This window comes from Sarcophilus harrisii, chromosome 2, assembly GCF_902635505.1.
Source record: "Sarcophilus harrisii chromosome 2, mSarHar1.11, whole genome shotgun sequence".
In the NCBI taxonomy this organism is placed as follows: Eukaryota; Metazoa; Chordata; class Mammalia; order Dasyuromorphia; family Dasyuridae; genus Sarcophilus; species Sarcophilus harrisii.
In genome coordinates, this window is record NC_045427.1 from 206,716,494 (window position 1) to 206,734,843 (window position 18,350).

Consider the following 18,350-nt stretch of genomic DNA (forward strand, 5'->3'; position numbering starts at 1 on the left):
CAAATTTCTAGCCTAACAATTCTTTCCCATCCAATTCCCTGAAAAAGATAAGTGGGACTTCCAGCTGCAGAAAAGCATGCCTGCCCAGCCCTGTCCAGCCAGTCTTCTTCCTTCTTGACCCAATTTACTTTCTGAAAGGAACATTAATATTCTTCCCCACTCCATTCAACCAAGCTTCCTTGATGGCTGGCAGGTAAAGGGGGAAGAAAGTTAAAGGGGGATGGATGTAGAAGCAGAAACTATAATGCTATGTCTTCTGCCTCCCTGGACTCTGGCGAGTCAGGGGTTCTGAGCTTGCAGGAGTCCTGGTTGCTTGCCATTACCTCTGCTTTGGCTTGTGCCTCCTGATGCTCTTGCTAATATCATTTCTCCTGTTTCTGCTCCTGCTGTTTCTCCTGTTGAGCACATTGGTCATTCCATGCCCCTTCCAATTAAAACCACACTTTCCAACAGGAATTGCCCAGCGACCTGCCCATTCATCCACACAACCCCAGCATTGTGGGCTTACCTGACAGTCCCACCCACCCATCACATTTTCTGGGGAGGAGCTACCCTACATCCAAGGGCAATAACAGCAGCACTGGGGGGATGGGCAGCATAACTAGACAATCACATCCCTGTTGCTCAACCAAGACAACAATCAAGTGAGATAAGTGCCAAGCAGGTGTCAAGTGCTGAAATATTTTTTTTTCCTTGTCAAAATTTAATGAGTTTAAAAGCAGACAAGTGCAGAGGTACCAGTGCAGTTGGAGAGTGCTCCGTGCTTTGACCATTTACCCTGCTAGTTAAGCTATTTTTTTCTTTCTCCTTTTATTTTTGGTATTTTAAAAAATTTTAAATTTATATTAAAAATGAGAAAAAAATTGACAAGTATGCAGCAGACCATAAGAGAGGATTTCATATAATAAAATAAATATCCATTTTAAAAAACCTATGTAATAAATACTATTATTTTCAGAACTGCTCATCTTTGCTTCCTTTTTCTGTTCTCTGTTATGTACATGTATACATGTGAATATATATGTATATATATATCTATGAACATACATGTATATACTCACACACATATATGTAAAACCATATTATCAAGCTTTTTTTTTTTTTGCAAGGAGCTATGACTTTTGGTAGACTTGGTATTTTTTATTTTTCTGAAATCATAAATTTTGACTTATGTGTTTTTTTTTAAAGGAAAGAAGGAATTGTTGAAATTTGTCTCATAATGCAAAGCAATTTTCTTTTTATATTGCATGACACATGTTGTTAGAAAATATAACTGAAAAATTGCCACTGTTCCACATCCCTAGGCACCAAGGTCTGTTTGAGTATGAAACTGAGTGTAATGATCAAGGATGGGCATCAAAGCATTGAACAGCCCTTAAATCTAAAACATATATAAATGGTGTCATTTTACTATATATGTCCCTTAGGAGAGCCCTAGGCTTCTAGAATTCTTTCCTTCTGCATTTTCTCTCTCAAAGAGCTCAGTCTTCAAAGAAAATTGTGGAAAGAAAGGTCACTTGGGATGTAGAGGCCTTGAATCTCCAAGTCCAGTGGTCATTCTCAGGTATCTTGAATTCTAAAACTTTCTGCCTGAGGCTTTCCTCTATCATCTGCTGTCTTATGGCTCTTGGGCATCTTTTAACCTAAGCATTACCTCTAGTTCTTGTGTTTTGCTGTTCTTAATTAAATAGGCTAACTATTTTGTTGTTGCCTGCTGTATTTCAGTTTGTTTAAGTAGTTTTATGTTGTATTTATTTTCTTCCTTTAGATTCCTCAAGAACTGGGTCATTCCCTTACTTATTATTTCCCCACTGTCCCTCATAATGTTCATACATAAAAGGGTAATTGAACAAATGTTAAGAGAAGTGACCAATCGATCTTCTAATTTTCTCTTGAACAATGATTCATGGCAGATATAAATTATAATGGCAATTAGGTGATAAAAGTCATTTACTTCTGTATCAATAATAAGCAGACATAAAAGGAGGTGACCTACTGGCATTTTAATAGAGATCCTTATTTATTAATCAATCAACAAATATTTATTAAAGTATCTGCACTATCTGCTGGTGTTGTACAATGTACTATGGACATAGAAACCAACTTGCCTTAAAGGAGTTTATATCTAAGGGGAGACAACATGCATATTATAAAATAAATAAAAAATAATTTCCAGAGTGAGAAGCACTAGAAGTTGGGAAAATCAGGAAAGTGTCAATGTAGGACATAGTAACTGAGCTGAGTTATAAAGGAAGATAGAAATTAATGGAGATTAGGAGGGAAAGCAGGCCAGTAATGAAGAACTCCCCTACTTTAGTATTTAATATAGATGGTATAATCTACCTGCAATAAGGAAGAGCTGCATTCAAATCTGACTTCAGACATTTAACCTAAGTGAGCTGGTCCTTTAACCGATGTCTGATTCAGTTTTCACCTTATATAAAGCGGTGATAACAATCCCATGATTGTTGTGAAGACCAAATGACATATTATTTGTAAAGTATTTTGCAGACCTAAAATTTCTATTTAGATGGTAGTTATCATTGTTATGATGATGATGATGATTAATGATGATGAGAATGATGATATGAGGAGGTAGCAAGAACACTTAAGATAAAGTCAGGAAGAGTATGTGGATCTAATTAAATATTTAGAGAAGTGTGGTATTTTGGGTGATTGCTAAATTCTACCAATCCTTGGAATTGAAATGAAAAAAGTTTGATTGACCACATTTTGACTTGAAAGGATCAGGCAAGAGACTGAGACATGAATACTATGAAAAAGGATGACCTCACATGCTTTTGATTTACCTATTCTATTATGTGGATCATCAAGAGAGTTTAAATAGGTAACAATCTTGATTGAGGCAGTAAGTATAAGAGCTAGCTCCAGAAGAAGAGCTAAGGTTTTAGGAAAGCTCTAAGCTATTGAGGACTCACTATTCACCCTTTCCTTTCTAGTTCCTAGAGAGTGCATTACAGAAGGTCAAAGATTTCTCTCCTTACCCCATCCCCACACCATTGGCAATTATAAGCAATGGAAGAAGGATATCCATGGATAATTCCCATGGTTGGAGTTCAGAAACTACAGGCTCTGGTAGAGAAGAGAATTCTCTAAGCCATACTATTTTGTTGAAGGAAGTAGCAAGTCTACATCATTCCTGTGCAGGATCCTACTTAGAACACAAGAAATTTCAAAGAAGCCAGAAGTTCTAGAAACTCAATCAAGCTTCTGTCTGGTGGTAGCCACTGGAGCAATAGTAACTAACAATCGATGAAGGCCTTGATCAGTCAATCAATGGATGGCAAATAGAGCCATCAGGAGCTCTTTAAAGTCATCCACATTCCTTCAACCCTACAGTATCAGTGTTGGTTTTTCTTCCTTATACAATACTTGCTGATATCAGACAAGTTCTCCCTATCTGTCCTTCCTCACAAACATCCTGGCCACATATGTTCATGGAGGGAATATGTCTCTCTTTGTGTCCTCTATAAGGCCTACTCTTCCTATTGTTATTGGGATGTGCTTGTGGTTTCCTAAACTCCAAAAATTGAGGGGAATGTTTTGTTGCTACTTTTCTTACTATACAATATTTAATTCTATAGTATGCTTATATTTCACATTTCTCTCCTTAAGTTAATTGTGTCTTTTGGCTATAGTTTTAAGAGTGCACCTACAGAGTATTTTAAAGCTGAAGAAATTATTATCCAGGGAACCTATACTGTTTGTTGGGAGATGGTTTTTAGCTATTACAGTGATAGCACTAAAAACAAAAGTTGGAGTTGGAAAACCTGGGTTCAGTTGCTCAATCTACTATCTAATACTGATAAAATCTTGCATAAGTTACTTAAACTCTCTGAAAATCATTTTTCTCATCTGTAAACTGAACAGGTTGGACTATTCAGGGCTTCTTAAACTTTTTTCCATTTGTGACCCTTTTTCGACTCTGGTTATATAAATATATAAAATGGGTTTACAGATCAAACATATATTGATGATAAATAATAATTTCACAGGCTACTCCAAATTCAATTATGAGATCCCATAGGGGATCGCAAATCACAATTTTAGAAGCTAGGAACCAGATGATCTTTATAAATTTCCTCAAAACTAAAAATCTTATGGTCCTACTTTGTTGTTGTATGTGTCTCACTTTTTGTATGTGACTCAATTTTAAAGCTGCTCATTGATTAATTCTTGATATGTCTCAAAGAAAGAAAAGTTTAAAAATAATACTAAAAACAAATTATGATAATGATTAAAAACTGGATATCCCCCATCCCATCCAGGATGGTAGTTTGAAAGCTATGAACAAGTTTGAACTAAACCTTCTCCACTTAACAAGCTGACTTGTTTTTCTGTTCCTTCTGTGACTTGATAAGCACCTATTTCTAGGGACTCATCAAATTAATGCTGAAATTAGTTCAGTAGCAAATATGTTAGAACTCTTGAATTCAAGAAATCTATTAGTTTCAGTCTCCCTAAAGGTAAGGATTAATTAAAGGCCTGTGACATCACACTTGACCTTAATGCTTTTATTATGTGTGTGTGTGGGGGGGGGGGGAAGGGCAGGGAGGGAAACCACCAGAAGACAGTAGCAACTTTCAGTTTATATATGTCTGTTTCCTCATCTCTATAAAATCTTTATGGAAATGCAAAAATCAATTGTAAAGTGATCTAACACTGCTGTACCATAGTCTAGTCAGAACACTCCTGGAATATTGGGTTCTTCTCTGGATGACACATTTTAGGAGAGCAAGCCAAGGAGGACAGATAGGATAGGTAAGAACCTCATGTGAATTCAAGAAGGGAAATAACTGAATGAAAGGATGTTAACATGGAGACTCAAGCATTTAATCATTAAGCATTTACTAAAAATTTACTCCATGTCAGACTCTGTGCTTGGTGATAAAAAAGCAAAAAAAAAAAAGAGTTGGTCAACAGCCAATAAGAATTTATTAATACCATTATGTGATATCATTCTGCACAACACATAAAAAAAAAAAGAAAGTAAAAAAAAAAACAGTCCAAAATGAAGGAAACAACCAGAAAAAAAGAAAATTTGGATAGGTGAGAATGATAACAGTTTTCAAGAATTTGAAGGGCTTTCTCTTAGAAAAAGCATACCTTGACTGCATGAGGGATAACTAGATGCAACTGGAAGAAGGTACAAAGAAGTAATCCTAAACTCAATATGAGAAGCAAGCTTCCTAAAAATTATAACTCTTTCAAAATGTAATATGCTGCCTCAAAAAGTACTAGTTTCCCTCTTACCTCAAAGTTTTAAAGCAGAGGCTAAATAATAATTCCATACATGAAGAGCTCTTGAGGAGGGAAATCTTTTCAAGTCTGTGTTGTACAAAGGACCATGAAGGTCCCTTCCATCTCTAAATGTCTTTAATACTATAAAGAGAATAGGCAGGTTTATTAAAGTGTTCTACAATATACTTTACTTTTCTGGTGGTCATGAACATTCTGGCACTAGTGTGGATCATAACCTCTGTGCCAAACTGAGATGGTGGAATAGAGAGATACTAACTAGCCTGTTTGGGAATCAGAACAGATATTGCTGGAAACCTTTGTCCTTACCAAAACATTTTACCCAGAGAGCAGGTAAGTTTTTTTTTTTTTTCACTGATATTACATAACAGGAAAAAAAGCTTGATTTTCTTACTTCCCAAATAATTTTTCAGACTTTTCTCTAACCCCCTCTTTTCTTGTTTCAATCACAAAACTGTTCCAGGCTTCTCTGCATGTTCATGTGTCTGACTTTTATTTCCTTACAAAATAGTTTGTTCTTCCAAGAATTCCTGTCTTTAAAAAGGTTTTACCCACTTACTGGTGTGCCAAAGCTTGGTGTTGGCACTAACAATAGTTCCTTGGAGGCATAAAATTGCTTGCATAAATATGAATCTTTATAACTTGGCTTAATCTCTCATCTCAAAGAAGACTGCTCAAAAGTGGTCATCTTCATGAAAAACCCTGACAAGTGATAATATTTATTCAGGTTTATGAATACCAAGCCTTATCCAGTGTTCTCAATGTCACTAAAACTGTACTTGGACTAATATTCCTCAAGGAACTAATAGTCCTATTAGGTGATTTGAATGCCCCTGACCAGGAGCAAAGAGCACAGGGTGCACAAATAAAAATAAGTTCAATAAATACATGAAACTTATAGATTCACTTTCCCAAAAGAGATATTTATCTTCCTGGCTTATGCTTTCACTTAGTATAGCCTATTAATATAAGGAAGCAGGTTAAACACAAATATAGATTGGTATCTTAAAAGGCCTCTCAATATTAAGGGAAAAAAATTACTGAAGAAGAAATGGCCACTATCTAGAACTGTCAAACAGTGTCAAACATCAGGCTTCTGAAATATCACTTGATATAATAAGTAAAACTGTATTTTATTAAATTCAGCAAGACATTGGTATTGTTTTATTAACTTATAAATGTATTAACTTAATATATTTAATATAATTATTACTGGGAAGTATAGTAGATAAACTACTGAGTCTGTAGTCAGGAAGACCCTTGATAGGTTCAAATCTGGTCTCAAACTATGTGACCTTGAGCAAATCACTTAACCCCATTTACCTCAGTTTCCATTTCTGTAAAATGAGTTGGAAAATGAAATGAGAAAACATTCCTATATCTTTGCCAAGAGAACCCCAAATGGAGTGACAGAAAGGTAAATTCAACTAAAATGACTCAGAAGCCACAAAAATTGCTCTGGAAATATACATTCTTTTTCAACATCATAGCAATTTATGTGTACATTAAAATTATCAAATTAAAAAATATTTAATCCTTCCAGATAAAATGCATGCCCAGAAACTAAAAAGTCTTCCAAAGGTATTAAGCCAACGTCTGTAGGTTCTCAAAGATGAAGACAAAGAGATAGAGAATAATTAATTAGAATAGTTAATGAAGTATGGTTTTCCCTCAACAGAAGAAAATGGAAAATTCAAATCCAATGTCTCCTAGTTCATTTTCTAATGACGCTATTCTGCATTCTTCGTCATTTTCTAAGAGGTAGTATCTTTGAGATGTCGATTTAGGAGTAGCTTCTCTTCATGGAAAAAAGTGAAACATTTCAACAATGAAGAGTAAATCTAAAAGAGGGAGGTACATAGTACACAGTTACTCTTCGTGAGTAACTGTGTACTATGTACCTCCTTCTCTTAGATATTCATACCTGAGTAATGACAAGCCACTTGTACTATGTATTCACACACATGTTACAATAATGTATATCACCTGAGAGATTCATTTGTCTCAGTAGTCAGGGTCATTTTAGAAATATTTTTCACAGTACAATAATCCAGAGACGTATACTATCCTTTTCTCTTCCCATAAAAGGAATTTGTAAGGGAAGGGAATATCTGTAAGGGAAGAGAAAAGTCAAAGTGGATGATACTCTTCTAAACTAATTATGAAATTACGAATATATGGCTCTGTTGACCACTCTATATTCTTATTCTTATTCTCTGTCTGTCTGTTCCACCCCCCTCACCATAGCAAACTTGTTAGAGCTGCCTATGCTTCTCCATATAAAAACTGTGTCATTTTAGATTCCTCTTATGAACAAACTGGATAATTCACCATAGCAGTTTGATAGAGGAATCCTTCCTCCTGATTGGGAATTATTGAGAGATATGGATGGAATTTTTTCTTTCATATACTTTTCCCCCTTAGGTATTAGGGAAAATAGAACTCCAATTGGACTTTTTCTCTTTGGTCCAAGTGAGCAGAATAAGAGTCAATAACTGAAAAATGTAGATAATGCCAATAACATCAATATCATCAGGACCTGAATAGAAATACTAATAGTAATCTAAACTTATATAGTTTGAGGTTTATGAAATATTTAACTTTTATAATATTACTTGGTCTTCCCAACAACCCTATGAATTTGGTGCTATTATTATCCTTGTTTTACAGATGGTGAAACTGAGGCTGAGACAGGTTAAATTTCTTGCTCCAAGTCAAATTGAAACTAAGTATCTGAGGAAGAATTTGAACTCAGGTTTTCCTATTTCTAGATGTACCAATCTGTTCACTAAATTGCTTAGCTATTGGCAGCTATTATTCAAAATCAAGTGCAGAACTTCAATTAAAAGCAGACCTGTTTGCTATGGCTAGTGCAAGACCACAGCTCTTATTAAGCTCCCTAATCTTTTCTATAAGGCCCTTCAAGGTAATACTATTCTACTGACCCAGGTCTCTATTCCAATATTCTGATGTCCAATGGTCTGTCAAATATTCCACAGAATCCATGCAACTGATAGAAATCAATGAAATTTTAAATTTGATTTTTTTCCTGTAATATGCAAAGTTCACTTTATAGATAAATGGGCTTGAAATCCCATTGTAATAAGGCAGAAGCATTTTTAGTTCTGAGAGTTCCAAGGTATCCTATACTCTGATTTTTTTGTACAAAAATGTTTACAAAAGAGACAATTTAGAAAATGTCAAAAATTTAAATAAGCTACAGGGACCAAGTGGTAAAAAGACTGATTTTATGATAATGTTTATCAGCACAGAAGCAAAAGGGCAGCCTTGTAGGCTGTTCTCTTTTCAGTGGAGAAGGTGTGGGGGAAGGAAAAGATTTTGTCTACTGCTAAATTCTATCTTCCATGTGGATGGGAGTTAAGAGTCAGGAAGGAATCTTTCATCCACCTTCTCCTCCTGGATGAGTGGAAGCCTTAGTCACTTCATCAATCCACATTGTCCTCTCTAAGTAGATAGGAAGAAGACATAACAAATCCTTGTTTACCGTATTTCTTCTCCTCACCTGGATTCTCAGGGAGAATACCCATAGCTTGGAGAATAAGTACCAGATGGGTCCCCAGAAGGGAAAACATGCATATATGTACATGCTGATATATGTACATATGTATCTAAAGATTACATGTATGTTTTATGGATGGATATGAATGTGTTTATATTTGTAGATGTATGTATGCACATATATAGACATATATATATATATATGCATTTGTACATATGTCAGGTTATGAAATGTCACCTTCATAGAGAGTAAAGATGATAAAATAATGTATTAATGATCCTAAGAAGCCCAATTTCTACCAATTTATATTGTTATCCAAATAACTATACAAATACTACAGATATCAAGGATCCAGATTTATTTTTTTGCCTCTGATACTATTGCACAAAAATTGCAGCAACATTGATACCACAAAATAATGATTAAATATGTTTCAAAATTTAAAATTAGCCTAGGGTTAATTGCAAACTTGGGTTATATTAAGCCAAGAATGAAATACCACTTTTGGCTGACTTTTACCTCTACATTTGTTCCAGAAATTTAAAGTAAAGGAAACAGTGAATTCCCCCCAGAAATGAACCAATTAACAACATTATTGTTTTAGCAGCTCATTTTCGTGGGCAATAAAATTTCTCTTCTTTTTTTCTCCTCTAAACTAGTTAAATTATGACTAAAACTGAAAGTTCTTGTAAGTATATTTTACAATCAGGAGTGGAGCAAATGCAGGGATGAATAAAAAAATAATCAGTAAGCAAATAGTATATGTCAAACATTGTACCAAATTCTGTGTGTACAAATACAAAAAAAGTTAAGATAGTCTCTGTCCTTACTAAGCTTATATTCTAAGGTGCAAAACACATTGGAGAATGAGGGTATTTTGAAATTAAAAATTTCACAACTCCTACTAACCAGCTATAAAATCTCAGGTCTAAAATATGCATTAGAAAGGACCAAATTTATGCATATGAAGAATGTGCATATGCATATGAAGAAATGGTGCCCCAGAAAGTAAAGAGGTAATCATCAAGATCACAAAGCCATTAAGTGAATTCTCTCTCTTTTTGCCATGAAATAATGATGTGTTGTTAAAATATTTAAGGACAAGTTTCATAATACGGAACGTAAGAGTATTCGGAAATTGTTATATCCCTAGGCCTGTGAAAGATCTGGAAATAGAAATAGAATAAGAATAAAGAGAGGTTGCTTACGGAAGCAGCACTTAGCAGGCTAACATCTCAATCAGGGGATATTCAGAGACAATGTGTGAATATCATCAATAATAGTGAAATAACAGGGATTATTAAAAAAAAAAAAACCTGGAAAATATATTGGAAGGATGGGCTTTTGAAAAGACAATTTGAATTGTGCTTAGCATTTCTTTAGCACGATCTTATCTACTTCTCTTGGGAAGTTAATAGTATTGTGCTCTGGTCACATTCTCTATCTGCTTTGTGCAGTTCAACTGGGCATGCACTCTTTGTGTGTGTGTATCTGTCTGCACTTGTGCATACATGTGCAATAGAGAGAAAAGAGAGGGGAGAGGAGAGGAGAGAAGGGAACAGAAGAAAAGGCAGGAGGGAAGGAGAGAGAAAGAGAAGGGAGGAAAGTATAGAGGAAGTAAGAGAGGAAAGGGGAAAGAATGATGAAGAGAGAGAACATATTTTTTCCTTACATTGGAGCAGCACTTGTCAGTATGTTCAAATTACATGTAAAATCATAGAATGTCATGGATTAAGTTACTTATTTTACAGCTAAGGAAATTAAGGTCCAGCTTCAGAAAATAACATGCTCTAGATCATACAGGTAATAAAAAAATAAAGCCAAATCCAATCCAGATACTGTGGTTCCATACTCAGGATTTTCCCCACAATACCGTATTGCCCCTTTCCTTTCAATTCATGCTATGAGTTACAGAGCCTGCTTTTATATAACAAAGGAGGAAACTGAATATCAGTTTCAAAGAAGGTATAATTGTCCTTGAAAGTATTTAATGCATCAAGTATTTAATGATGACTTCGAAGCCCCATTAAACTAGAGTTGGTAATACTAAAGCTCAGATACTTACTAGCTATGTGATCCTGGGCAAATCATTTAACCCTGTTTGCTTTAGTTCTTCATCTGTAAAATAAGTTGGATAAGGAAATGACAAAATATTTTAGTATTTTTGCCATGAAAATCCCCAAAATGGTCACAAAAAGCTGGAAACAACTGAAAACAGTTAAACAACCATAGCAATGCTAAAGCTAAGAATAAGATGAGTCTAGTACAGGAAGTTAAGAATAAAAAGATTTTTTTTTTTAATTCTTGGGGACAAGCCCTTTGCTTGGTGAGGATGGGATAATTTACAATTAAAAGACTATAGAGATGGCAATTATTATTTTTTTCCTGCTTTTTCCACCAAAGAGAATGACCTTTTGTGATAGGAATATTTCTTAGGGTCCTGCTATGTGAGTTGACCTAGTTTTTACTAAAGTCCTACCTCATGGAGGTTAGGCTAATTCTTCTCCTTTAGAGTTATTGAAGCTCTCCTTGTTTAGGAAGATTAACTCAGGAACTAGCTCAATCATTGATATAGCTTTCTTTCTGTCTTAATACACAAAGATGCATGAATAGATTCAACTTACTTTCTGAAGTATTGCATATGGCAGGTATAGAAAATAAACTGTCTTCTGTTAACTATGTCATGACTTACAAAAATCTCAATTCTTTCCAGCAATAAACTTTTTAAACTACCAAGAGACTAACCAATGTTGTATAGGAACTGAAATTTAAGAAATGATATTCAATTTACATCCAATATAAGTAAGGGAGTTTTCAACTATGATTGCTAAATCTTAGTTATCTGCCCCAGATTACTAATATTTTTGAGTTATTTAGGAGGGGGTAGATGAAATTGATGAGTCACAGTCAGTGACATTTGAAATATCATAAAAATGGGTAAGGAATCACAAGATTGGAAAAAGACAAAAGATTTACCAATATAAAAAAAGAAGATAATAGTCTGAAAACTATAGATTATTGAATCAATCTCCATTCTCAGAAAAAAATTTAGAATTTATTAAAAAGATAATTGAAAACTATCAAAGAAAAGAAGTGGTTATCATAGATAACATGACTTCATCAAAAACAAGTCTTTCCAGATAAATTCTACTAATTCTGATTTTGGACAGATATACTAAAGCAATCCTAAACAGCTAAAGTAATCTATGAAGGAAATGCTGGGAGTAAAATTCACCTAGATTTTCAGGAGAGAGAAGAGGGTAGAGGGGGAGAGAAAGTGGTAGAGAGATTGCATTCTATTTTTGTTGCAAAAATAGGAGAATTATATGACAATCAGACAACTGGAATAGTTGAAATGGTAGTGGTTCAACATAACAGGAGTTTTCTAGGGTGGTACCTCAAGGATGTAAATTTGAATCGACGATGTTTAGCTCTTTCAATGGCTTGGAAATGTTATATATAATGCATTTATCAGTTTTGTAGATGTCATAAAAATAGGATGGACAGCTTACAATGTGGAAGGATTATAAGTGGCTAAAGTATGAAATTGAACCAAATAAGATGAAATTAAGTAGAAATAAATCTTAAATAAAATAAATTAAACACAAATCAACTTCATTAGTGTAAAATAGCTATGTATCTGTTGTTCTAAAAAAAAGATGTGAATGCTTTAGAGGAGTTGAAGTTCAAAATGTCTGTAAAATGATAAAGTTGTCACAAAATTGAATTCAGTTTGTAGATTGAGTTGAGAATGAAATACTCACTGATAACAAAGAAACGATAGGGCCATTTATACTTTATCCTGATCAGATCTTACTTGGAACCTTGTGTTGAGTTCTTAGCTTGATGGTTAAAGAAGGATTATATTAAATAGGATAGTGCCCTATTCAAGAGAAAGTAGGATAATAAACTGTCTCCATGTTCATGAGAATCTTTTGAAACAGCTGAGGATGTATAGTCAAAGGAAGACTTAGAGAGTCATGTTCAATGACCTGGAGAAAGCATAAAACATTTTTTTTTTTGGCTTCAGAGAGCAAAATCAAAAGCAAAAAATGGAACAAATAAGTTTTTTTTTTTTAATGTTAAGGGAAAAACAAACAAACAAACAAACAAAAAACTTTTCCAATAATTAGAAATATCTCAAAGTGGACTCAAGAAGTGGGGAGTTCCCTTTACTTGTATATATTCAAGCCAAAGGGTATACAACCACTCATTGAGTGTATTATGAAGAATATTCTTTGTGCATATCAGATGGATAAGATAGTCACTTAGATTACTTACAATGCTCAGATTGTGTGTATGTATAGTTCTGTGGTAATCTAGTCATCCCAGTGTATTTCTTGACAATCTTTGGTTATAGAACACTTTAAATTATCTTATCCACTAAAATGTTTATGGGACTGTGGTTATAATATTTCAGCAGGTTCTTAACTTATTTAGCTGACTTAACAGTATTAACAAAGGCTTATTCATGTGTATTTGGTATATATGTTCACAAATGAATTAACTTTTTTTATGGGAATGGGAAAACCCCCTCTAATTGTATATTATCTCACATCTTATATAATATTTGTAAAAACTCTGTAAGTTAGGCAAAGCAGTTAATTTTGTTTCTGTTTTGCAAATGCAGAAATAATAAAATTCAAGCATTAGGTTTCAAACTCAAATCTTTTGACTGGCTTATGGGGAGAGTTTCAGATGTTGGATATAGAGGGCTGAAACTCTGAATCAGACAAGAGAGCACTTAAGGCTTTCTATTCGATGTGAGACAATGACTCTATTAGTTATATTTGGATGATGGCTCTCCTCACCATTGGTGCTTCCTGAATGTTTGGTAGTAAGATAATCATGGGCAAGGATTGGAGGGTGGGGGGAGAAATGAGAGGCACTTGGCAGCAAGATAAGAGAGGCTGGAGACTCCAGACTCCCAGAATCCAGGATACAAATTTGGCAAGTCCTGTGGCAGCTTGCCAGCCTCCTTCACTTCTCCCCCTAAAGATCACAGACTTTGATTTATCCTGACTCTGGCTGTACCTGAGGCTAGCCTGTACTTTACAGTTGGACAAGTGATCAAAGTTTCTTGCCTATTCTCTGACATTTAGAAGCATTTGCTCTCTGAATAATTTTGTTGTAGGTGTTATCTTCAGATTAATAACATTTGAAAGCAAATATAAAATATAATTCACGTATATTTCAGTTGAATTTGTTGAAGAATTAATTATTGCAAAGTATGAGATATGTTTGGCTGAATTTCAAATAAATTGCAACATAGGAAGTACAAATACTGCCAAGATCATGATTTGTGGTTGGATCCAGCTGAGATCCTCCAGGTTTGGATACTCTCCTTCTTTCCAACCCACTCTACATTTATATAAGCAACAGAATTCATATGAAGGTAGAAATGAAGTTTATTTTCTTCTATCAGTCCTTATCAGTAAAGCTATTGAAATATTCTTCAAGATTTATAAGTACTAATTAGTGAGGGGAGCGTATGTCTAGTCTGAATTTTTTTTTCCTCTTCTTCTGCTTGGGTAAATTTAGAGTAGAAGAAACACAGGGCACTCAGTAGCCTTGGATGTATGCACCTATCATAAGGAAATAAACCAAAATGGGTGCTTTTGTAATTAAGCATAGGATGACATATATTCTATATCATTTGGAAGTAGTGGTTATCTAGGAATGTGTGGTCTTTTCAGGTCAGATCCTAATAAAAATCTTGGAAATAATCTTCCCCAAAGCTAATGTTATCTTAGAGTCTTGGGGTAGAGAAAGATAAAGCATCTTGCAGAAGTTAGAAGAGGAAGAAATCTTGTATTTAGGAATGGAAATTTATAAAGCTACAAGTAGCTTTTCTTCAAATAAAATTATTAACATGCAATCAAAAAGGATTGCAATTAAACATACTTAATGTAAACATTACTTATACTCAAGAAATTAGTATCCCAAATGGAAGTAGCACTCAGAGTTTTGGTATAAAATTATTAATATTAGTAGTAGTAGAAGTAATAGTAGTAGTAGTAGTAGTCATTATAGTTGTAGTCATACATTCGTGATAGTAGCAATATTAGCAATAGTAGTAGTGGTGGTAGTGGTATTTTTCACAGTCAGTTCATAGTAAGATGTCTCAGAAAGGAACTTAGATCTAAATATGGCCTTTTCTACTAAGGCAAAAAAGAGAGCTACATTAATGATCTTAACTAATCCCTGAGCTAAGTAAAGTTCAGTAATACTATAATATTACTAGGGACAGCTAGGTAGCTCAGTGGATGGAGCACCAGCCCTGAAGTCAGGAGGACCTGAGTTCAAATCTAACCTCAGACACTTAATACTTCCTAGCTATGTGATCATGGGCAAGTTACCTAACCCCAATTGCTTCAGCAACAAGCAAAAGAAAATAATATTATTACTGTAGCTTCTACCATTTCTATAACTATTACTATTACTATTATTACAACTTCCACTATTTCACTACTATTAATAATATTACTACTATCAGGAGCAACAACAACAATTAAAACAATGCTTTGATCCATTACTTAACTTCCATTCTACAGGCAGACTTTTTTAATATGTAAGTAATACCTTAAATCAGTGAAAATATGACACTAAAATGAACAAAGGGAAAATACAGTTTTTCAGTTTGATGTTTTTTTTCTTATTAAAACACATAATTTATGTAAAAATAAATCTGTGATAAATAAAATGTTTAGTAGTAAGTTATAAATAAGTTGTCTGTTTTTGTTGAGATTTTTTTTTATGAAACCCCAAGTTATGAAAGTTTAAAGAATTAATTTCAAATGCAAACTTATTGTTGGAACTCAAAAGTCATTTTATTATAAAAAGTTGGGCCTCAGTCAACTTCTAGTTCTCTCTTTCCTTCATTGCCCAGGCTCAATTATTTGCCCAAACTTTTGGATTCAAACTTAATAACATCTCTCATATCTTCCTCCTTCTTTCCCTTCACTCTATTCCAGGTCTTTTTTATCTTATATATGTACTATTTCAACAACCACCTAATTAAGTCTCTTCCCTTCACCAATCTAACCTCCAAATAACTGAAAAAAAGTTATATTCCTGTAATGCAGGTCTGCCATTCCTCTGTTCATTCACCTTCAGGAAATGCTTGTTACTTCTAAATCATGAAATTCCTCTTTTGAGCATTTAAAATTATTTATATCTTGATTCCACCCTACTTTTTCCATCATTAGTATAAAATATTTCTCTTCAAATACTCTTCATTTCAAGCAAACTGGCTTTTTTGTCTCCTCCCATTTAATATTTAAACTTCACTCTCTATGCATTTTTTATTTGCTTTACTACATTTATGCCTGAAATTTTCTATCTCTTTGGCTCAATGTCTTACAATCTCTAGTTTATTTCAAAATTCATATCATGTCATCTCCCAAATAATTACTGCCATGATAAACTTAACTGTTAGTGACTCTCAGAAAAAATAATAATATAAATAATTATTTGGCATTTAATTTGTAAATATTTGTCTTTGAAAACATTTGCTCCTCTGAACAAATATCATCTTATTGAGGTTAAATTTATTGTTACATTTTTTTCCTTTGTATATAGTACAGTAGTAAATAATACAGTGCCTGACATTATGCTTTAGTAGTCACTTAATAGTTGCTGTTGAATTAAACGATTGTAAGAAGAGCATTCAGCAGTCAAAGAGAATTCATGAGAAATCTGGGCCTTTCTCTCTTGACCTGGCTATATGTTCCAAAGTTATTCTGTATATACAAATAGGAATCAAAGTTCATTGAAAATGGAAAATAATTGTATAATACCTTAAGGTATATTCCTCCTGCCCTGTTATGCTGGTATCATAATTACAAATGTAAAAAATGTTGCTTCATATTTAGATTTTAAAAAGGGGTCACTTTCTGCTTTCTTAACCTTTAAAAATTTGTCATAAGATTGGCTCTCCATCCTCATATTATTTTTATGGACTTATCAGAAATATCCCCCTTCTTCTGAGCAAAATGAAACTGTGATGGAAAATCAAGTGTTTTATTTCAAGATCTCACTCTTGTTTGTTAATCCAGACTGTCACTTTATTAATGAAACTTGAGGTGAAGGTGGAAATGCCACCAGTAACAAGTGGCAGATTCTGTCACCTTTATTAGACCAATAAGAAGGCACATTTCCCATCTGTCTTGGAATAAATATTTCTAGAATGGAAATATGGAGTAGAAATTCATCTATAAGGTTATGATGTGCTTGAAATAATATAAAGGAAGATAATGGTAATAAGGTAGTCAGTCATACTAAGACCTTTTCTGTCTACCCAGTGTCAGTGATAGTTTGCCCCTTCAGTGGAGAAAATAGAAATCATGTGGCTCCACTGAAGTTTCTGTACAACTTGTTATGGTTCTTTCTAATATCTAAGCCATTCAGTTTTCCTAATAGACCTGATGCATAGTAATATGATGAAATTAAAACTATTTGTGATTAAAAATTTCAGGTGATATTTTATTCTTTTCTTTTTCTCTACCATCCCAACCCGTGCCCCACAAAAGAACACAAAAGGTGGTATGAAAACAAGAAATATTGAGAGCCAGAGACAGTGATCTAGTTAAGGTTCCCCAATTTGTCCCATATATGATAGGATGGTATAAGATAAATGTTGCACCGTGACAAGCATAAGGTATTATAAGGATGATGAGTCTCTATGCTTTAATCTTCTTGGGATAAATGAGAAGCTTGGTACAGTGTCAGTGTAATGTTTGCTTTTAAGCTTGCTATTTTACTGCTCTGAAAAGAAAAAAAAAAAGATTGATTTGGTTACTTATTTGTCATCCAATGACTTTTAATTTTAGGTTTCAGTTAGTGGTGAAAATTACCTGTACCTGTGATCTGTAAAAGTAACATAAACACAGGCCAGTCAGTAGGTCTATGAAATATATTACTATTAAACCAGAATACTCTCAAAGGTAACAGTAAGCAAACCATTATTTTAGGCATATGTTTCAACCCCACCACTGAAATAGATGAATTTGATCTGACATGATAGTTAAGTGAAGTTTGATCAAATTTTGTTTTTTTTTTAATTATGAAAGAATTAAGACATAATATCCCTTCAATGAATTCCATGTTGCAAATAATTCCACATTATAATTTTGCTATATCATTTCATATTATAACTCTATAGTCCTTTCTATATTCAAAGAGTAATCGATTTCTAGGGATTTAATATGAAATATCTGTCTATTTGTTTTAGGTACTCTGTTTATAAAGACCCAGCAGGATGGCTAAATATTAACCCAATAAATGGGACAATTGATACAGCTGCTGTCTTGGACCGTGAATCTCCATTTGTCCACAATAATATTTATACTGCACTTTTTTTGGCAATAGATAGTGGTAAGTATTAAAACATTTCAAAATTTCTTTACTTAGTAATATTTAACATTTAGATTTTCTTTTTCTCTCTAACTTCTGAGAGAAATATGTCCTGTATAGGCATTTGTCATTTGCCCATTCATTATACTAGACATTGGGTATACAACACAGAAATTCATATATATATATATATATA

The 18,350-nt window shown here is 33.7% G+C and overlaps 1 protein-coding gene across 2 annotated transcripts in view; it reads left to right on the forward strand.

The window, feature by feature from the left end:
- The window catches only part of CDH13 (cadherin 13), a 1,300,132-nt gene that overhangs the window by 1,240,517 nt on the left and 41,265 nt on the right, over positions 1-18,350 (forward strand). For both annotated transcript variants that reach the window (XM_023494633.2, XM_031949183.1), the window contains one exon: positions 18,033-18,175. In XM_023494633.2, the coding sequence (XP_023350401.1) occupies positions 18,033-18,175 (143 nt within the window). The remainder of the gene's footprint in view (positions 1-18,032; positions 18,176-18,350) is intronic.